At 30.1% G+C, this 23,817-nt stretch overlaps 2 protein-coding genes across 6 annotated transcripts in view; one reads left to right on the forward strand and one right to left on the reverse strand.

The window, feature by feature from the left end:
- Positions 1-3,399: 3,399 nt before the first annotated feature.
- Positions 3,400-10,256, forward strand: LOC107842330 (phospholipase D alpha 1). The gene is made up of 5 exons (XM_047397120.1): positions 3,400-3,443; positions 3,528-3,624; positions 7,166-7,234; positions 7,557-9,441; positions 9,653-10,256. The coding sequence occupies exons 2-5, from the start codon at positions 3,535-3,537 to the stop codon at positions 10,084-10,086; spliced, it is 2,478 nt and encodes an 825-aa protein (XP_047253076.1). The 5' UTR covers positions 3,400-3,443; positions 3,528-3,534; the 3' UTR covers positions 10,087-10,256.
- A 6,192-nt stretch (positions 10,257-16,448) lies between these two features.
- LOC107842331 (general transcription factor 3C polypeptide 5) overlaps positions 16,449-23,817 on the reverse strand; it is a 30,536-nt gene continuing 23,167 nt past the window's right edge. For 2 of the 5 annotated variants that reach the window (XM_016686106.2, XM_047397121.1), the window contains exon 15: positions 21,768-22,924. In XM_016686106.2, the coding sequence (XP_016541592.2) occupies positions 22,740-22,924 (185 nt within the window). In that variant the 3' untranslated portion in view covers positions 21,768-22,739. Of the gene's footprint in view, positions 16,802-21,732; positions 22,925-23,817 lie in introns of those variants that run through there. The other 3 variants (XM_016686102.2, XM_016686104.2, XM_016686105.2) reach the window with 3 other exon arrangements.

Genomic DNA, 23,817 nt, shown 5'->3' on the forward strand with positions numbered 1-23,817 from the left:
ATGTCTTTTTTATAATGTTAAGTTAATCATTATGTAATTATAATTTATTTTTTAGGATAATGGCGTATACTCGTTTTTTAAATGGTTCGATGAGGTATCACTTCCAAGCAGTCCATCAATGTTGAGTCCGGGACCCTTGACAAAATTTAATCTACTACAAAGGCTCCAAGAATGTGAAGAAAATAGAAATTTTCTTATGACTTTGTTCAAAGAAGTCGAAGAACAAATGGATCACCTTAAAGTATTGCTACATGACACCCAAATAGAGAGGGATCAACTAAAACAAAAAATGATTTTGGTCGAAGAAAGGGATAATGACCTAAAAATAATGTTATGTGCTATAATGCTAGTATTCGTTCTTTGAAAAAGTGTAACATGGATGTAGTAATATTGAATAAATAATAATACTTCTATTTTTCTACAATGTTAATACTGTCTTTGATTGAATCATAGTCGATCAATCAACACCTCAACTTAAAATCGAGCAGCGTTGTAATGATAGACTATGCAAGCAGTATACAAAAGATTAAATATTAATTCTATGAAATAAAAGAATGTTTCAACTATCCTACCAACAGATCATTCAACATATTAACAATATTAATGTTCAAACGTTTTTCCCATTTTCCTTATCATCAGTATAGGTATTGTTGATTTCATCAACGATATCCATGAACCTAACTTCTTTGTCTTCTCCTCCGTCTTTGTCTGCTATTTATTCCATTACATCTTCAGCTTCATTTCCTTCTTTTTCAATATCTGCAGCTGCTGCTGCTTCTTTCTCAACTTCTTTTTCTTCCTCAGCTTTTTTTTTTCTTCATCTTCAGCAGCTGTTTCTTTCTCACCTTTTTTTTCCTCGGGATGGATGATTTTTTTATCCATTTTCAACACAATCTACACCTGCAGAACAAATCTCCCATTTTCAGTTCATAAACCACAAGTCTATCAACAGAAATAAGTCAATGCTCAAATGAAAATTCCCCAAAAAAATAAAGAAATACCCTACCAAAATTCAACATGCAGTATCAAAATCAAACTATTGCACCTAATCAAACTAATTAGGTATTAATCTTTTAATTTTTACTATTTCAGCCATCACAGTTTAAAAGAATTTTATACTTCTAAAATTGATTTCAATCTAGGGCATTCTCATTTCATAGACCACGGGTCTACGGACAGAAACAGGCCATTATTTGAATCAAAATGCCAAATAACTCTTCCACCATCAAACAGTTCACTACACACATTAATAACTGAACCAAAATCCAACATGCAGTATCAAAACACAACAATTGCTAAAAATCAAACTAGTGCACCTAATCAAACTAATTAGCTATTAATCTTTCAATTTCCACTATTTAGCAACCATATTTCCAAAGAATTTCATACGTCTAAAAATTGATTTCAATCTAGGACATTCTGATTTCATAGACCACGGGTCGATTTCATAGACTACGAGTCTACGGACAGAAACAGGTCATTGTTCGAATCAAAATGGCAAAATAACTCTTCAAATAACGATTATCCCACCATTCAATACTTCTTTGCTAAAAAAAATCGGAACTAAACCAAAACTCCTTAATCAACCAAATTCGAAAAAAAAAATGCTACATCACGATGAATCGATTAGCAAAGAAACCTGTTTAAATGGGTCTACAAATAATCAAAACATGATTTTAACTAACCTTATGAAGCAACAACGAGCTCTTAGCAGCTGCAGAAGAAGGAAAAATGAAAATGGCATTTGGGGAGAAGAGTTCTTGAATGCGGGAGTTGGGAGACAATTTAAGAGGAGAGAGAAGGTTTTTTTTTTTATATTGAAATAAGTGGATGGGTGTTAGTGTATTATGTTAAAATTGTAAAATTAGAAAAATGATACAATAGTCTCTTGGCCCACATGTGGGCCTACTTTTTTCAACTTTTACACACTTTTTACACGCTAACCCTAAAAGAAAATTCAAAAAGAAATTTAATATCCCTTCGACAAAATAGTTTTGAGAAAGGTAGCTTTCGCCAATTTTTCCTATTTTTTATTATATGTAGACAAATTGTTATAAGATATATGAGATGCTTGTATCTGTTACTAAATATTTCAGTATAACTTCTATCTATTTATCAATTTCTAAACCTCTATTCCTAATTTCCTATTAGTCGAGGTTTAGGACGTTATAATTCAATACAGTGAAAATTGATTCCATATTTTAAATTCCTATAGAAGTAGAAAAAAATTCAATACAGTGAAAATTGATTCCATATTTTAAATTCATATAGAAGTAGAAAAAACATGTTAAAAAGAGGAAATATCGAACATATGCATGGTATCTATTCAACTGTCTTGCGTGAATAATAATTTCTTAGTTATATGACAAGTCTTTCTAATACGTACAGTTGATTTCATCTTCATGATTATTTGAACACATAACAAACTTAAATTTGTTAAAGAAGAAAATGAAGAGAAAAAGAAGAGACAAAAATATCAATAATATGATATAAAACATGAGGAACCACTATTGATGATAAAAGAGCCTCTAGATGCATCCCAAACCACTCTTGAGGCAAAGAAAAAGGATGCTTCTCAACTCCACTAACGGTTGAGTATGAAGGGTTGCTTTGGGCTATTTGTAACAACGGTTAAATAGGATATTTAGGTTTTTAAAAGGTTATTTTAGTAATTTTCTTTTTTTCTTTTTTAGAATTTTTATCTTTAATATTAGATTGTAAAGAAATTTATTTTAATCCTAACTCAATCTCAAAAGCTAATTTATGATGGACGGATTGACAAGTCCATTTAAGGAATTCAATTTTTCCTAATCTGATGTGGGACTTAATATAAATATACATGATACATGTGCTTATGAGATATAACAAATTTTGCTATGAATAATTGAAGGAAGAATAACCTAAATAATCATTCACCCAATTGATTAAACTGGAATAACCAACGGACGTAATATATATATATATATATATATATATATATATATATATATATATAATTTTGTATAATCCTTAGAAAAAGTAAACAGTATATTCCCCACATAAATTAATCTAAACACTTATTTCACTGAAATAAATATAATAATGAAAATATTATTTTATGAGACACACTATATGTGGAATTATGATTTGGTCTTATATATATTTTCCAGTCCAAATGATACCAAGGAGATAAACAAAAAATAGGAGTTTAAAGGCCATAATCATTTTACTTCTCCTTTGGGATCAAGACATCAAGTACACAAACCTCACAAACAAAGCAATTCAAAGCAAAAGATAATTCTTTCTTTAGAATAGGTGATTCCTCCTAAAGAGGGTTGCTTCAACTCATGTGTTATTACATGATTCCAAGAATTTTAGTAAAACCTTTATATAGTCTTTATGAAATGTATAGCTTTCTTCGCACAAATTCTCATCCCCTTGAGGACAAAAACTACCTTTTTGAGGTTCTTTGTCTTTATTACTTGCTTTCTTCATTTTCCTGTTGGCTTTGTGCTTTGTTGTTTTTATCTCATTTGACTTGCTTTTAGGTGAAAAATGGGTCCACGTTTGTTGCATGGGACTCTTCATGCTACCATATATGAAGTTGATAAGATAAGGGCCGGTTGGTGCGATTGTTGTGGACCGGTAAGATTCTACCCGAACTACGTATACATATATGGAAAAAAAAAATAGGAATTTTTTTTTTTAATGAATGTGTCACAAGCTTACTCCTTTTTTTTTTGTAAAGTTTTTGTAAATACGAAGAATTAAATTTGATTTTTCTCCTATTACTCTGACAATATTGAATTTATAGGTCAAAGATTATCATCTCGATAAGATTAAATTCCCAGTTATTGTGAAACAAAAATTTAAAATTTTAAGAAAAATTGACAAGTTTATTTGTGTACAAGTTTGCTCATTGCACATGGTTTAGGGGCATATATGTAGTAAAACTATGAAACGATGATTCAATGTTGATAAACTCATTCAATCTTTTATGATGCCTTCTAATGTATAGTTTGAACGTAAAATATGTGGATATATTCATGTGATTTGTGAGGTCCAGCAAGCAAGTCTTGATGGACGTGCATTCTGTCATAATCAATTATCAATCTTTCACTTGCCTTTCATGTATTTTTAGTATATGTATATATTAATGCTACGTATTATCAACAAGTGCTACGTGCCATGACTACACGTTTCATAAGTTTACTAAATTTCACTAATATATTAAATTAATTTTTTCAAATGAAAATGACCAAGAGAGATACAAATACAATCTTTATAACAGTCGTTTGTGCGGATACTTTTGATTGTTATGGCAAAATAATGTTATACAGATTTTAAAGAAAATTTAATCGTTATCATAAAATATTATTATAAAGAAGGTCTACTATAGAGATATGTGACTTTATATGTATATATTTCTCCTCTTCTTCTTGTTACATTCGAAGTAGACACCCCAAAACAAAAACCAAAAAAGAATAATGACAACTGCATCAGGCATTTCTGGGTAAATTTCATCTATGGTCACTTAACTTTGTATCTATTACGTAAAAGTCACTTTTCTTTCATTCATTAAACAAAAGTCATTTAACTTTACTCCGACCATTACAAAAGTCACTATAATCGGATTTTACAATAATTCCATCGAAAAAATGATGTGGCAACCTTAATTAGTTCTTAATTTTAATTTAAGTGAATTATAATATATTACTCATATCTTGACCCTTTTTATATGTGCACAACCCAATTTTTCTTTTGAATTATTTAATGAAAGAATATCAATTTCTTAATAGATTAGATTACCTAATGAAGACTATTTTTATAAAAAAAAAAAAAATTGGTTGATATTTTTATGAAATATTCTGCCAAAAAGGTGCATCGAAAAAGAGTGATAAACAAGATAAATTCTTCAAAACAAATAAAATAGAAATACATGTATGATATTATTTTAAAAAAAAAAAATTATTTTAATTCTTTGAAGATAAATAAACATGCTAAAGATAGTTTTAAAATAAAATCTTTTTAATTGTGTCATTGAATAAGTATTATCAAAATTTGTACAAATAATGTTATATTAACAGTTTTGTTAATAAAAGTTATAAATATAAGTACTTTAGTAGATAAAGAAATTATAGGATATCTAATTTTTATATTTATCAATTAAATTAATTAAATAATATGTAATTTATCAAAAATTGAAATATTATAATAAAAACTTTTAAGAGAACTAATCAATTAGTCAAACAATTAAAAATACAAAGACAAACTCAATAAATAGAGTAGTTTATCATATTATTATGATATACCGAATTCAAAGACCCAAGTGGCAAGAAAAAGAATGTATGAAAAAAAAAATTATCAACTACATGTCACAATTTTAAAGGAAGAAAAATAATTTTATCAACTAAATGCCATAATATTAGAGAAAAAAATAATTTACCCACACATGTCTCAACTTTAGAGGATTTTAAGAGTATATAAGTATAATTTTATTTTATAAAAATATCAATCAATTTTTTTTAATGAAAATAGTCTTCACTAGGTAGCTTAATCTATTGAGAAATTGATATTCTTCCGTTATATAATCCATAAGGAAAATCGAGTTGGGCACACATAAAAAAAGTCAAGATATGTGTAATATATTATATTCTCTTAAATTATAATTAAGAGCTAATTAAGGTTGTCACGTCATTTTTTTGGTAGGATTATTGTAAAATCCATTCATAGTGACTTTTGTGATAATCGGAGTAAAGTAAAGTGACTTTTGTGTAATGAATAATAAAAGTAAAGTGATTTTTGTATAATAGACACAAAGTTAAATGATCATGGATGAAATGAATGAAAGAAAAGTGACTTTTGCATAACAGATACAAATTTAAGTCATCATACAGAAATTTACCTGACATTTCTTTAATAGCTTCTATGAATTTAGTTGAAAAAAAGGAGCAGTACATCATTATGGAACTATTCAACTATAAATCAATCAGTCATTTAGTTCCAATCAATCTTACTATTTTGCATTTTTTGGTAGTGAAGAGACAATTCATGCTTTGCCATTCAATTTTGTTCCAAACAAAAGGAGATTCCATTTCCAACTTACCCATAAATTTTCTTATGCCCCAGTTGAATAAATTAATGGAACGTTAAATGTTAACATACTCCAGTTGTTTGGATATATTAATTATGTAGTATTTAAGTGTGACATGTAATTAAGAGTTCTCTTTCACTTTTACCTTATTTTTTTGGTTTAATTTGTTTTTGAAGAGGTTATGCTCGAATGTCTCTTATTGTGACTTTCTCTTTGAAAAAAATGTAGACACACATATCGTTGATAATTTGGTGGTGGAATAATATTTTATATACAGAGAACTATATGCCTTTAGAATTCATCCAATAGTATATATAATACTAGTTCAATATATAGAAATGACAAAATCTAGTAATGTGACACAAGATATTGTTGATTCATTTGCCCATGGTGCAGAAGCAATATATAGCAAAGGGTTATTGGGTTGGTACTAATATACTAGTGGAACTAACAATTCTTATAGTTCTCTACTTGTGTTTAAAATGGTACTCCATATCAACAGGTGGCCATAACACTAACAGAAACTATTTATAAAACCTAAAACCAATGAACCGTGAAGCCTAGCAAGTGTTGATTAAGGTTGAGTAGGGGCAGAGCCAAGTAAGGACATGGGTCATCCGAATCCTCTTCGCTTAAAAATTACATATATTGGCATAATAGATAAAGATGTCCTTTAAATTGGCTTCAACTTGCATCTACGCCCTCCAACTTTGAGTGGGCACAAGTAGACATTTAAACTTGTAAAAAATTGAACAAGTAGACACATATCTCATATGTGGCGTCCTACGTGGCCAATTTGCGTCCTAAGGACGTGTATGTCTACTTGTTCAACTTTATACTTGTTTAAGCGCCTACTTGTGTTCATCAAAAGTTGGTATGCATGGATGTCCGCTAAGATCAAGTTAAAGGGAATGTTTATGTATTATGCCTTGAATATACATGGTTCAAATTATTTTTTTTTAATGTATATATAGGAAATGTTGAATCCGCCTGATTACTTGTGTTAGTGGTATACATGTATGTGCTGATTAATTTTTGATATTTGATTTTTGATCTCCAGCATATTTCTAATCTCCATATGTTTACTTATAGACTGCTCCCCAGAAAGCATCAAAAAGGATTTTGAACAATGTCAAGAAATTGTTCTTCTGCGCGCCAAAGGTACCACCTTTAATATAACTAGCTTGTTACCGTATTTATTATGCCTTGCCCAATTTACGTGGCACACTTTTCCTTTTAGTCCATCCCAAATGAAAACATCAAAAACAATTTAACTTTAAAATTATCATTTTACTCTTAATGAGATGATTTATAGCCACAAAGAGTTATATATCACAAATTAAGTCTTTCTTCTTTCTTTCTTAAACTTAGTGTCAAGTCAAAATGCCTCATAAACTTGGGATGAAGTACTTATTGACTTGTCAGTTCAGTTCTGTCCATCACATATTCACTTAAAAAATTTCATGTGTTACATGTACTGCAGATTTCTGCTACAAAACTTTATGCAACCATAGATTTAGACAAGGCTAGAGTTGGAAGGACCAGAATCGCAGAAAATGAACCTTCGAACCCTCACTGGAATGACACATTTCGACTTTTCTGTGCACATGAGATTTCCAACATCATTTTTACAGTAAAAGATGAGAATCCTGTCAGTGCAACACTAATCGGAAGAGCATATCTCCCTGTTGAGGAAGTCTTGAATCGATATGTAGTCAATAAATGGGTACCAATATTAGATGAAGATGGTCATCCAATAAGTGGTCGTTCCAAAATCCACGTAAGGTTGCAGTTCTTTAGCGTAAAGCAAGACAGTAATTGGTCTAGAGGCATTACGTCCCCTGCATTTGGAGGAATACCTTATACATTTTTCAAGGAGAGACAGGGGTGTCAAGTTACACTTTACCCCGATGCAGATATTTCAGATGATGATATCACAAATTATCTCAAGTCTCAAGGACTCTTTGAACCTCAGAGATGTTGGGAAGATATATTTGATGCAATCAACAACGCAAAGCACTTAATTTATATAGCCGGTTGGTCGGTATACACTAAAATTACCTTGATAAGAAATCCAAGGAGGCAAAAGATAGGCGGAGAACAAAAGATAGGCGCAGAACTTACTCTTGGGGAGCTGTTGAAAAAGAAGGCAAGTGAGGGAGTTAATGTTCTTTTGCTAGTTTGGGATGATATAACTTCAGATGAGGTACTGAAAAGAGATGGACTAATGTCAACTCATGATCAAGAAACCGCGGATTATTTCAAGAACACGGATGTCCACTGTTGTTTGTGTCCGCGTAATGCAGATAGTGGAAAGACCGTAATTCAGGGGTTTCAAGTTGGTACAATGTTTACTCACCATCAAAAGACGATTGTGGTAGACACTGAAATTCCAGGAGGGCTGTCACAGAAAAGAATGATAGTCAGTTTTCTTGGTGGTATTGACCTTTGTGATGGACGATATGATACTCGGGAACACTCGTTATTCAGGACATTGGACACAGTACATAAGCAAGATTTCCATCAGCCTAACTTTCCGGGCTCTTCAATCGCAAAAGGTGGTCCAAGAGAGCCTTGGCATGACATTCATTGTAGGCTAGAAGGGCCTGTTGCCTGGGATGTCCTGTATAATTTTGAGCAAAGGTGGAGGAAGCAGATTGGAGATAGATTTATCTATTCATTGAATGAGCTTGATAAATTTATTATCCGGCCAACGGAAATTACAGCATCAAGGGATAGAGAAACCTGGAATGTTCAAATATTTCGATCCATTGATGGTGGTGCTGTTAAGGATTTCCCTGACACACCAGAAGAAGCTGCTGAGGTAGGTCTTGTTACCGGAAAAAACAATGTCATTGATCAAAGTATTCATGATGCATACATCAGTGCCATTCGTCGAGCTAAGAATTTCATTTACATTGAAAATCAATACTTTGTTGGAAGTTGTTATGGTTGGAAGCCTACTCAAGATGTCAAGCTCGAGGACATTGGAGCTTTGCATCTTATCCCAAAGGAGCTCTCACTTAAGATTGTGAGTAAGATTCAAGCAGGGGAGAGATTTACAGTCTACATTGTTCTTCCAATGTGGCCAGAAGGTATACCGGAAAGTGATTCTGTTCAGGCAATTTTAGACTGGCAAAGAAGGACAATGGAAATGATGTACACAGATATATGCAATGCCCTTAAGGCTAAGGGAATTACTACTGCTGATCCAAGAGATTACTTGACATTTTTCTGCCTTGGAAACCGTGAAGTCAAAAAGCCCGGAGAATACGAACCTCCTCAGAAACCAGATCCTGATACTGATTATGCTAGAGCTCAACAATTCAGGCGCTTTATGATCTATGTTCATTCAAAAATGATGATTGGTGAGTGAACAGTATACTAGTTTTATCTTTATTTACCATTATCCCTATTAGTGGAGTGAAGGGAAGCCTTGATGTAACTGGTAAAATTGTTGTCATATAACCAGGAGGAAGCCGTGGAAACAACCTTATGCAGAAATGCTGGATAAGGTGGTGTATAATAGACCTAATGATCAAACTAATGCCCGTTTTATTTGCTATTTCTTTCTTGCAGTTGATGATGAATACATCATAATTGGATCAGCCAACATTAATCAAAGATCAATGGATGGTGGAAGAGATTCTGAGATAGCCATGGGAGGCTACCAACGATATCACCTTGGATCTAATCAACCACCTAGAGGGAAAATATACGGTTTTCGTATGTCCTTATGGTGTGAGCATCTAAACTATGCAGATGACTCTTTCATCGATCCCTCGAGTCTAGAATGTGTTAGGAAAGTAAATGGCATGGCTGATGAGAGCTGGAAACTTTATTCTAGTGATACATTTGATCTAGATCTTCCGGGTCATCTTCTTCGCTACCCGGTAAATATTTCAAATACTGGACAGATTACAGCACTTCCTGGATTCAAGTTTTTCCCAGACACAAAAGCTGCTGTTCTTGGCACCAAATCTCAGTATCTCCCACCTATTCTCACTACATGATGTACATCGGCAGCATTGTACCAACCAACAACATGTAATATTTGTAAATGTAACTCTTTGGAATCATCTTTTTGAGTAACATTAACTATTCCCTCCGTTTCAATTTATTGGTCTGAAGTTCCCTTTAGTCGGTTTGAAAAAGAATGTCTTTTTTCTTATTTTGGTAATGCTTTAATTCTAACTTTTCACATGGTATGTTTAAGGCTACAAAAGACATTTTGGTACGTTTTACATATTTTCCATTTGAGTCCACAAGATTCAAAGGCTTCTTTAATCTCTTAAACTCCGTGTTAGGTTAAATGCAGACAATCAAATTGAAACTGAGGGAGTACTTACCAAAAATCACAAGTATTGATCAAGTAATGAAGGTGGTTTATATTTCATGCTACAAGTCTAAGAAATATGTGTCTTTAAGTTAAAAGAACTTAAATGGAAAAATCACAAGTATTGATCAAGTAATGAAGGTGGTTTATAGTTCACTCAACGTACACATTTTTTCTCCTTTTCCCTTCTCTTACACGAGTTTGTTGCTTAGGAGAACTACTTTTACGATTTTACCCTTTTCCTAAGTATGCAGTGTAACAAATAAACTACCTATTTTCTCCTAGAAGATCTTGAAGGGTTAAAAGAGAAAATCAACATCTCGTGTTTACATATCGTTTTCATTTTTTGTTTTGATACCTGCTTTGAGGTCTGACTCATTAAGTTCGTGCAAATAAGTTTCACTTCCCTACCAAAAGCAACTTTAATCTCAGCTTGAATTCAAGACCTTTTTGAGTATTTTTAATATATTAAGAACATTTTAAATGTTTCCATTTAGGTATTTGTAAATGCTAAAGACAAAACATTTGCAACCGAAATTCAGAAAACTACTATTCTCAACTGGGAACTCAATATTGTCCAAACGCTTAGGTAATGCATACAAATCTGCATTTGCATATAGTGTTGATGTTATCAAACATATTGGAACTTTTCGATGATCTTAAAGGGCCATTGGACAACATATATTAGAGAAGTCAACACTATGGTTAATATTTTGTCTAAATATGGTTGTTCTAATATAATATTACTATTGTCCTGTCACGTTTTATTTTTTCGCCTTCTTTTGGGTATGACTACTATTTTAATGACCCTTCAAATGAATTGGTAGCATGCAGAGATTATGAAGTTATCATTAATCTATTTATTAATTGGAAATAGTCTTATTTATTGACAGGAAATAGTTTTTCTACTCTGAAAAGAAATTATCTAACAAAGATAGGATCGAGTAAGGTCTCTATTAAGACCCCAGTGGTGGAAATATATATGTACTGGGTATGTTGTTAACATTGATTTCAAAACAAACTGTCTTTAAGAATACTTTAATCAAACGCACAAAGCCAACATGGAAATTTACTCCAGACAATATTTATTTTTCTTCTGGATAGATATGTATAGTTGTTGATACAAGAAGAAAATGATGTGAACCCGAAAATTCATTGGAGAATTAGTTTCAGTTAATATTGTTCCCTTGTAAACCATCATTGATTTCTCAGATGGTCACTTAGCCAACAGTTAATAATCTCAAAAAGTCATTTTCTTTGGTGAGTGGAATTGTAACCAAGAAAAGTGACTTTTTGAAATAATAACTATTAGTAGAGTACATCTGAGAAATCAACCTGTATATACCACAGATGATCACTTTACAAACTATATACAGTTCTATATATGTATCACAAGAGATTGGACAAATCATAATCAAAATCATATAGAGACACAAATTGTTCTTGATTGTCCCCCACATAATAAAAATCAGACTCCAATAATTTCCATGATTCCATTCTCTTATAATATTCTTGAGAAAAATCCAATTCTTGGCTTACTTGATGTTGAAGTGGAGGAGATGAGATAACTGAACCATTTCCAGTAAGTTGTTGAACAAGATTCTTGAAGTTGCAAGACTCAGTAATATATACTTTTGGTTTCAACAATTTTATCAACTTGTTGAAGTTTTTCTTGTTCCCATTATTATGAGAATTATTCTTGGAGATTTTTTGAGATTGGAAATTATTCATGATGACTTTCTTCCCCATATATGTAATATGTTGCCTACAACAAGGAACTAGGAAAAGTATATTTGGCTATGTACTTCGAAATCAACGAAGTTTACACTTGTTTTTCTTTGCTTCTAACGAAGGGATCATAAGAGGAAGTACTAATATATATATGTGAAGGGAAAGAGATAATATATGATATATTACTACATGAAACTTGAAAGGAGGAGAAAACATTGGTATTTACAAAAGATGCTGAAAATGATATTTATTCTACACTAAGATGTGAAAATTGGAGTCTTTCCTACTCATCACATTTAATCCTATTTAGCTACAATAGCGACAGACTTCAGTTAGCTAGGAGCAAAACACCGACGGATTAGCGACGAAGTTTATAGATAATTTCAGTTTTTTTGGTGGTGTTTCCCATAATACACACCTCGGTGACTAGAATTCATGTATTTAGCTAGATTCTGCCCCATATTTTTGTACGTTTTTACTTGTATTTGAGCTCGAATATGCCTTATGCCTAATATACGTGCATTTTCATGTGTAGGATACGATTTTGGGCACATGAAATGATATGGAACTAGAATTCATGTATTTAGCTAGATTCTCCCCCATATTTTTGTACATTTTTACTTGTGTTTGAGCTCGAATATGCTTTATGCCTAATATACGTGCATTTTCATGTGTAGGATACGATTTTGGGCACATGAAATGATATGGAACTAGAATTCATGTATTTAGCTAGATTCTCCCCCATATTTTTGTACGTTTTTACTTGTGTTTGAGCTCGAATATGCTTTATGCCTAATATACGTGCATTTTCATGTGTAGGATATGATTTTGGGCACATGAAATGATATGGAACTAGAATTCATGTAATTAGCCAGATTCTGCCCCATATTTTTGTACGTTTTTACTTGTGTTTGAGCTCGAATATGCCTTATGCCTAATATACGTCCATTTTCATGTGTACAATACGATTTTGGGCACATGAAATGATATGGAACTAAAAAGGATCGAATACCATTTCAAACTCTGAGTAAAAGTCAAAGAAAACTTATGATCAGTTTGGAGGTTGGCAGCTGAGTAGTAGTCATACTTAAATTTCTGAATTCCTGTTACATATAAAGAAATATTCTAGTATATCATCCAAGGCGGTTAAAAAATTGTGCATATTCAAATCTCATGTGTGAAATTCTTGCATTTTTTAATTTTTTATTTTATATTATCGATTTCATTATTGTCTTCGAATTATAGGTATCATAATATTCTTGCATTTTTATAATCCTTTAATTTAAGTTCCTGACTTCGTCTCAATCTTTAAATTTTAGGTATCAAGCTTTTATATTTTTTTTAAAAAAAATCCTCTAATTTAAATTCGTGATCTATCTTTAGTATTACATTCTTTGTATTTTTGAAAATTTTCTTGTTTGAATTTCCAACTCAAATCACGACTTTTAACTTTTCCATAACCTCCACCTCATGATTTTCAACCACATATTGTGCCTATCTCTATCTCCATCCAAATGTGTCACCTCAATTTGTGAACTTATTAAGAATATGCTAAGAATTGTAATTACCTGGACTGCATTGTTGTACTATTAATCAATATAGTTGGTTTTGACAGGATAAAGTTGTGAAATAGGAAAATAAATTCAATAACAAACTGTTCAAAAACGGTCTTTATTATGTTGGTACTTGCACCCAAAGTTTAGAAAAGATAAAATAATGATGAACGAGGAATACATTTGCAATAAGGACTTTCGAAGTGATTTTCTTGTTAGCGGATTCAAAGTTTAAATTTGATGAATTTGACTACAATGATTTGCTAACTTGAAGCACCACACTGAGAATCTAAGCTTTTCATTAACTCTCTTGCGGTCGTTTGGTGGAGTGTATTATAAAATATAATTCATGTATTAGTTAATGTGTACTATTAGTACCTTGTTTGGTACGTTTTTTTGCCTATGTATAACTAATACAAGCATTAGTTATACACTCTATTGTGTATTGAAGTGTGTATTAGTAATATACTCTATTTCCTATGTATTAGTAATACATAGACATTAAATACATGCATTAACTTATTAAATGACCTTAATACCCCTCAATTTTTCTCTCAAAATATTTCACCATTCATTTTTCCGCCATTTTAGTTTGCAATAGTGAATTTTTTCAAAAATTTCACAATTTCTTGTCCCCTCATTGTAATTTACAACAATGAATAGTTGATTTAAATAACTATAATATATTTTTGCTTTGCTTCGAGAGGCTTTAAAAAGATTTTAAAAAAAAATGAGACTATTTCTTAATTTTACCTTTTTGTATTTTATTTTTATTTCGACTATATTAATCCATCATCATAACATTTCTGCGCAAAGACGAAGGTCTTGCAATTAATCCTAAACCTCTATATAATAGTTTAACAATACTAATTATGTTTGAAATGACAAAAGAGCTTGTTGCAAAAAAGTGTACAAAATTAAAGAAGGATATTTTTGTAAATAAAAATTTCTTTTATAGAAATTATGAAAGATATATTATTTCTTATACATCAAATCAAATAATGTATAAGAAATAATACATGCATAATTAATACAAGCATAAACAATATAAATATTACTAATGCAAACATTACTAATACATTATATTTTACATTATTCTTATACACTGTACCAAACGATCCCTAAATGTTAAACCTTTGCATTGATCGTTTGGTTTCTTTGAAGTAAAAGTGCATCTCTTTGTGGGCCCTCTTTATCTTTAAAAAAATGAGAATTTCAGAAATAGTAACTCTGTAACCTTAATTATAACTTTTATAGCATCAGTTTTATAATTATGAAAAATAACAAATTGTATTTGTATTTAAGTAAAATGTTGCTATATAAATACATATATAAATATATATGTATCACTCATAAATACATATGCACAACTAAAAAATACATATTCTTCTATTACTATGAAGTGGGTAAAATATTGTTGCTTTTGCTATAAGTTATAATTTTGAAAAAGTATTGTTATTTATTGTAATTATAGTCTTAAGGATTCTAGTTTCTGAAATATTTATTTTCTTGATCTCACTTCCTCATCTGCAGTCAAGCTAACTTTACTTTTTAGAAAGTAAATAAGATTGAACACAGACATATTGTGGGATTCCTTTCCTCTTCTTTTTTCAAAGGTTTAAAAGCAATTCCACTTTTAATTTTACCAAGAAATTGTAGCTTAGAGCGATGAGCTATAATATAACACATACATAAAAAGAAAGAATGCCTTCATGGGCATGTACAAGGAGAATCGTTTGCTTGTTTGGTGTGTGCAGAATTCCATTGGTTAAAGCTCTCTTGAAGAAAGAAAACTTGACAGATCCATGTATCTACAAGGTGTCCATGCACTTTTGAAATTATAAATTCAGGTCCAATATTTGTTGAAATTTTGCTAGATTCAACTCGGGCCAAATGTTAAAGAAATACTCGATTCAGGTAAACTTGTGCTGAAACATCTGCATCGTCCTGATTGCCGGGGGCGGATCCAAAATTTTCAGTGAGGGATTCAGCAGTACATATACGAACTAGTCGAAGGGATTCAACCTCTACTATTTATACATAAAAAATTTTATTACCATGTAAAATAATATAATTTTTCGACGAAGGGTTCGGATGAACCCTGGACCCTATGTAGATCCGCCACTGCTGATTGTCATATTTTCTTTGTGTCTATATCTAATTATTTGTTTTTCTTATTTTTATTTGAAGATCATATTTGCTCCTGTACTTTCACAAAAAAGGTCATATTTATCATTTGTTATACTTTCTATATATTAGAAGAGGGACTTCAACATGTATGCTTAATGTCAAATAAATCTACACTAAGGGTATTTTAGTCATTAACTAAGTCTAAGGTGATACATATTGCTTCCGTCCAATTGTATTTTCTGTTATATTGTTTGTACCTCAATAAGAGATTTAGAAATAACCCACAGTATTCTGTTTAATTACGAATTATGCCACTACAAAAAATCGCATTTTCCCATTTTATTACCAATCATACCACTGCAAAGAATATAGAATGGGTCCTATGTACTTATCAAATTTTTTTAAGAAAATTAACTATATTAACTTAGATTAGTTATTACAAATTATAGCAAAACTGTTAAATTTTTAAGTTAAAACAACTTTCATTTTAAAAAAATATATAAAAAAAGTTTTTTTATTTTGTTGAAAATACAAAAAAATAATTAATGAAAAAGAAAAATTAAGATTTAATACAATTAATATATAATTTACCTTCCTTAAAAATAGCTAATCTTAATTACTGATATTTATCCACCCCCAAATCCCTCTTATTTTTCCTCCTATTTTAATGTTTACGTTAAGAATTTCCATCTTCATACACTATCTTCCTCTTTGTACACGATTTATTTCTGTCAGTAAACAAAAAACATCTTCTCACAAAGTGTTGTTGACTATATTTTGAAAGAAAAGCAAAAAACAAGTATTTCTTTAGATAACAAATACGAATTCTGTTAATTTGCATTCAATCATGATACTTCATGGAGGGAGATGAGATTCGTCAGGGAGATGAGATTCTTCATGGAGGGAGTCATGTTGTTGCAGAGTCATGCACATCTGTGTTCCGATGATTCTGATTATGTTTTTTGAGATAGCTTTCATCTTACAAAAAAAACATACAGACTTTTAGTTCATCAAATTTTTGTACACCATTTAAGTAGCTTCTTCTAATAAATTCACATATCAACATGCATATCAATGAACTCTCAGTACTTATTGCCAAATGATTGGTCATTTATATGTTATTTTCTCACTTAGTGATCATGTCTATCATACCCGATCTTTATTTCCTTTTATTTTTCAAGTAAGTATGTACATGATGTGGTAGTAACAAAGTTGTATTCATGGACTATAACAGTACATACAAACTTGCAAATATTTAATTTTTTCTGTATTAAATTGGTATAAAATTGATATTGAATCATTTTTTCTATTTACTGTTTGTTTTTATAATATAGTTAATAATTTGAATTAACTTTTTGGTGCTCGATTATTACTGTTTGTTTGTCTAAGATTGTGGGTATGAACAAAGTTTATTTTTTGTATTTACGTAGTATTTATATAATATTATGCTACTTTAACGTTTGTTTCGTATTTTACATAGTTGAATGAAATTAATATGAACTAAGTCGCATAAGATGGTATTAAATTTGATATCAACTACATCAAATTATACATTTTTTAATTTTGCAATTAGTAACATTTGACATGAATATTGTATCTTGATTTTTATTGGTGCTCATTACTCTTTGTATAAGATTATTGGTATGAACAAAGTTTAATTTTGATATTTAACATAGTATTTATATAATGTTCTTCATTTTGCCAGAAAGCAAACATTGCACCAATATCAATCATGATTAATACTAATTATTTTTTTATTGCAACAAAAAATTATTTGACATCAAACAACTATCAATTAATTTATTTTCAACATTTACGTTGATAGTTTTTCATGTAATATCCATTACATACATAAAAAGTTATGTAACATAAAACATAATTTTTCTCATCGATTATCACATTCATAATATTCATTCAATATAAATGTGATATATGCGAAACTTCATCGATATCAATTTTAATATCAATTTAATACATTGAGAACTCAAAATAAAAATATTACTTAAGCATGAAATGAGTATATAAATTGATTTCAACGTATTAAAAGTGGAATTATCTTAGGAAAATGTGTTCATCAAAACTTAGTTAACATCATTACACTAATTGGCAATTACACTAATTGATATTTTGATCTCAGTTTTACATATATACTACAATAGCAATGATGTTGAAGTTAATTATGGTATTTATTATATGGACGTGGGAAAACGATGACTAATTAAAATTCAAAATAGAACTATATATATGTTATCATCACTTAAAGATTCGACAAAATTGAATTCGCAAGACTGCCTTTTGACTGTAAAAAAGATTTATTTTTTTAAAGTAGTTACTTTTTTTAGAATCAAATAACTACTAATAATTAAGCACTACCTAAGCATGAAAAAAAATTAAAAGCAACAATAATTCAAATGTTAATATTTACTATTTGTTCTTAATTTAATATAAAATTGATCTAAACAATTGTCCAATTGAACTATTTGCAACAAAAGCTACTAAACTACTCAATCAGGGGAGCAACTGATTAATAAAGTGAAGGATAAATGAGATAAGAAGTATCAATAATTACATTATGAACTAAAATATTTTTGTTCCTATTAGTTAGTGATCGAAAAGAGTCACTATTTAGAAAAAATTTAATGAATGAAAATTAAAGAGATAAGACCTCTATTGGTAATTAAAAAAGGTAAAGAGATAAGACTCTCATTGATAATTAAAGACTGAAAAATATAAAAAGTGATAATAAGTTAACTATTCAAGTTAATAAAAAGGTATAAAATCAGATTCTAAGTTTAAAAAATATATTTACCATATATAACCCCTTAAATTGTGGACATACTTTGATATTTAATTATTAAAAAAATAAAATATTGATACCTTAACTTGCCATAATTATCCAAAATCTTTAATTAATAGTGATAAATGTTAACTGTTAAACATAAGGAAATAATACAAATAATAAATATTACAAAATTGGTTTTCAAAAATTTAATTAAAATATATCTTTCTCAAAAGTTGCTATAGCTTGTAATTATTTTTTAAGTCTAGTAATTAATGAAAAGATATGCTATAACTTGTAATTAACAATCTAAAAAGTATATTTGGAATAATTTTTACTTTTTATAAATGATACAGTGGGCCCAAAGTCCTTCATATATTTCTCATATAAGTATTGTTAAATTTAATAATTTAAGTACTTTAATAAGATAATAATTCATATTAATTAATTATAAATAAAAAATTAAAATAAATAAATTTTACTCCCTTCATCTCATTTTATGTATCTTCATTTTCTTTTTAATTCATCCCCAAAAGAATGTCATCTTTTCTTTTTTCGTAACTATTTAATGACAATATCCTCATTTTATCCTTATTAGATTCCACTTAATAAGAAAAGACAACTTAAAAATAAACTTTAAGAGGGACAATTTTGTAAACTTTACAAAGTCATCACTCATTTCTTAAATTTTGCGCTCGATCAAAAGGCGACACATAAAATGAGACAAAGGGAGTATTATTTTCATTGACTTTCATATTCAAAAATATTTTTTTACTAATTTATTTTAGTAATTTAAAAAAAAAAAAACTATTACTTTTGCCTTATATAAAAATACTAATATTTAAATTTAAAATTTTAAAGTATAATTAATAAAATAAATTTCTAACAAATATTTTCTTAAGATTTATGTTAAGTGAATATGTATCAAGTAAATGAAACTAAAGAAAAACATATAGTAATAAAATTTTATTTTTATGAAAGATAAACATAATTTACTATCAAATAATGCGTAATAATGTTGATTTTATATATGTAAAACATATCATTTATGTATTACAAAATTAATAATATTTAATTTTTAAAAATAGACGTTTATGACATGTCTATTGCAGTTGTTTCAATCTTAATTTTACTAAATATCGCTCTTAATTAATTATTATGAGTCATTTAAGTATTAAAAAAATTAATAATATTTAATAAAAAAAATAGACAGAAAATGCTAAATTAACCTTGATGTTTTAAATTAAATTATCGTCCTTCAAATGATTAATTACCACCCCTTATTATAAGTTATTTATGTATTAGAAAATTAAGAATATTTAATTAAAAACAATACACTTATGACATGTTTGTTTCAGCTGTTTCAATCGTAATTTACTAAATATCACTCCTAATTAATTATTCTGAGTCATCTAAGTATTACAAAATTAATAATATTTATTAAAAAGATAAAATAGTCATAAAATGATAAATTAACTCTTAATCTTTTATATTGAGTTGACGTCTTAGGTTCACTTAAATTTTTTCACAAATATTTAAGTGCTGGTTTTGACATACTTGCCAATCAGCTGCTCCGTAATTTTACTGTATCACCCTCACTTAATTATTAAGTTATTTATATATTAAAAAATTAATAATATTTAATTAAAAAATATTTTAAATTTTGCAAGATCAAGTTGCTCTGTCTTTTGTGCTTTGTTAAATTTTGCAAGATCAAGTTACTATGTGTTTTGTGCTTTGTTAGTTGGACCTCACCAAAAATTTAAAAGAAAGCCCAAACTTTGATGTGTAATTACAAACCTTACCATACCATGGTGGAACCCATTAACTTTCATATTTGCCCTAAATACTATAGCACGTGGGCCTTATCTTACAATCCATTTACAAATGTCAATACGCGGCCCTTCCATCTATTTCTCATTTGCATTTTTCATTTAATCTTCCATGTATTCTCATTTTCATTTCCCAATTTGATTGGTGCATTATTTTTATTAAGACTATAAAATTCTTTAAATGTAATATATTTAAGTAAGTTACTAAGATAATAATTTATAATGATTAATATAATTAAAAAATTTAATAAATTTTATACTGTAGTCAAATTTTATATTAAAAAAAAATTCTTTTAACTTTTTTTATTTTAATAAATTCAGAAAAACTTATTATTTTTTTCTAATATTATTTTCATCATTAAATATATGAAATACTAAAACCAAATTTAAGCTTCAAAGTATACTTAATAAAATTAATTTAGTAAAATAAACTTCTAACAAATATTTTCTTAAGATGTCAAGTCAATATATATCAAATAAAGGAACGAAAGAAAAACACCTAATAAGATTTTACTTTTTCAAGGAATAAACATAATTCATTATTATTGTGTATACAAAAAACATTATCAATTATTTGATTAAGCATACTACTCCTGTGAGTTGCTTTGAAGTTGCAATTTTAAGTGTTAATTACCTATAGGCTTGTAGTCATTTTTATCACCTCAAATTCAAAGCACGCATAATTAACAACTTGAAAAAAACTTTAAAATATAAAATATTTGATTGACTGTCGAAATTATATCAGTGTCAGTTAAATTAAAAAAAAAAACAAAAATTTAAATCACAATAATTAAAAACTTAAATTATTTTAACAATTAACTATCTAAATTCTATCTGTATTACTTAAATTTAGACAAAATAACATAAAATAAATTGAGCTCGTGCGTGGATATCTAGTTTTTGATATATTTGCTCCCGCAATCAAACTTTCAACACATAATTATCCTTTGACTGTAAAATCATGGCCCCACTTCTACTATTCCACGTGGAGCCAATTCTACCCCATCCAGTTGTTAGGACCCAACAAACCCAACTCCTGTACCCTTTCCACTTCAACCATCGGAGAACTATACAGTACGCCTGAACCCTTTAACTAACAGGTGAAAAAGACAAACTAAGCAAAAACACTCATGCTTGATGCTCGAAAACAATAAGGGATTAGCTCAAGGAGTACTAAAAAAGGTGCTAATGGCAGTGGGACTCCTGCAGGTAATAAGAAGCTTAAAAAATGAAGCCCATTTTTTTGAAATCCCACTATAGTAATGCCAATAAAAATCGAAAATGAGAGACCCAAAGTAATGAGAAAATGACTTGTAACTGTGAAGCTATAAGAGAACAGGAAAAGAAGTTTGAAATCAGATTTTTATGTACACTTATTTCAATGGTTAAAAGGGTCTAGAATACAGAAGAAACAAGCATTTTAACCTAGAGAGTGGTCTTAACTGATAGATATGGGAAGGATGTGACCAAGTAGATAGGAAGCAGAAGCAATTATCGCCCAAGTGCATAGGTTCCAGTGGTGCCGATGAGTTCCAGCCCAGAGTTTTCGATAATAAAGTGTAGATTGCAGCAGGTACTGATGAGTTCCACCCCTGAGTCTTTGACTAGAAAGAGTGAACTCATCCCTGAGTCTTTGACTAGAAAGAGTGTAGATTGCACTGGTGCCAATGAGTTCCACCCCTAAGTCTTTGAGTTGAAAGAAGTCCACCCCGACCATCCCTCCCCCAAACCCCACTTCTATTTTCAATATACTTTCAAAGGCTTGATGGAGCATGGCCTCATTTAAAAGGAATTGATAGGATTTTCTCTCCGATTATCTCCTACTATAAGATAAGAGGTAAGAAGCAAAACAAGACTCTTTATGAATACCTTATTTAGCCAGCTTCTTGGTCAGGTAAGACAGAAACGTAACACAAAAATTAAAATTTAAAAGAAAAAAAAAAAAAAAAGCAACACTAAGTTTTTTTGCTGTAGATTTGAGCTCAGGCAATATACTTGATTCCCACCCTTTTCTCAAGCATCAGTTCTTCACTTCATCACTAATTACCCTACAAAATTACCCCCAAACTGATTCAAAACAACAGGAGGGAGTTAGTAGCCATACCAAACACTCTTTACTGAGATTAATCTAAGTACAACTTACATGCACCAGAAAGATCCTTTCTTATGATTTAAGATGTAAAAACCCACAACGATTTAGCACGGAAAATATTATGGTATCATAAGTGATGGAAAACTACCAGATGCATCAAAGTAGGAAAGTATGTGATTTGCAAAAGAGAAAAAGGAACACTGACAAGATGTCTTAGTAATCTTCATCTTCGGAACCAGAACCATCATTGTATTCGTCATATATCTGATATTCTCCAAGACTCTGATCATCTTGCACTTCTTCATCCACCCCTGCTGTATCCACCCCTGCTGTACTGAATGGAAAATTGCCAAAGAGCTCTTGCAAGTAATCTCTTGAAACATTATCGTGGTTTGTATCTGGGTAGCATATAGGAAACTAAAATTTCCAACAAAATCCTTGGCACAGAATGCCAAAGGTTGATAAACCAGAATTTGATCGCTAGAAGACCCTGGAAAGGAAAAGGCGAAAGGAGTATGGCTCTACACCACAAAATTCAACCATAAAGGTACTTGAGCATCAAATGTAAACTATTGAATTCCCCAATGCCATTTCCATCTTCATTCCAATGCAGTAAGACGGATGACATTATTTTACGACCCGAAGTGAACTTCTCATTTACCACCAAAGGGAATCATCACTTTATAACACTTAACATTCTTCCCCAAGTTCCTTCTAGTCTTGTCAGAACTAGGCTTGACTCGACTAAACTAGGACCCAAAGGGATGGCCTAACGGTGATATCTTCCCATCTAACTAAGCCTTGTTCAGCAAAGTTGCCCAACACCTTTGCTGGTGAGGGGTAGCAGATTAATTGGATTCTGAGGTGTGCAAGTTCCTTGAAACACCACAGTTATTTATAACTAAATAGAACGAAGAACAGATTGACTACACAGGTTGCTAGGGTTTCCAATAGAAAGAAGCTACTCCCCTCTACCTTTTTGTTTGATATCATGTAGAAAATTGCAAACAGTCAGTTAAATCTTTTTAAGGTTACAGCTTTTCATCCATATAGTTCACATACACTAGACATTGTGTTACTACAGAAGTCTACCCTCTAGGTCCTTTTTCTGTAAATTGCTTTACTGCATCTTTTGTCGAGCTGTGGGAGAAAAGAAACAATGATTACTAAGGATAAATCCGGCTGAAGTTCCTAGAAGAATCCTTTTTCTATACTTCGAGCAATTCTCTTGCACGTATACTGATAATTCAATTATCCCATCCATCAGCATGTAAATGTAAGTTAAAAATGA

Source organism: Capsicum annuum, chromosome 9 (assembly GCF_002878395.1).
Source record: "Capsicum annuum cultivar UCD-10X-F1 chromosome 9, UCD10Xv1.1, whole genome shotgun sequence".
Lineage (NCBI taxonomy): Eukaryota > Viridiplantae > Streptophyta > Magnoliopsida > Solanales > Solanaceae > Capsicum > Capsicum annuum.

What these genes read in the sequence shown, in the direction of transcription:
- LOC107842330 (XM_047397120.1), top strand. Translation starts at nt 3,535, where the DNA reads ATGGGTCCACGTTTGTTGCATGGGACTCTTCATGCTACCATATATGAA. An exon ending in GGTGCGATTGTTGTGGACCG is followed by an intron (nt 3,625 to 7,165) that starts GTAAGATTCTAC and finishes GTTTACTTATAG; the next exon opens with ACTGCTCCCCAGAAAGCATC. An exon ending in TGTTCTTCTGCGCGCCAAAG is followed by an intron (nt 7,235 to 7,556) that starts GTACCACCTTTA and finishes CATGTACTGCAG; the next exon opens with ATTTCTGCTACAAAACTTTA.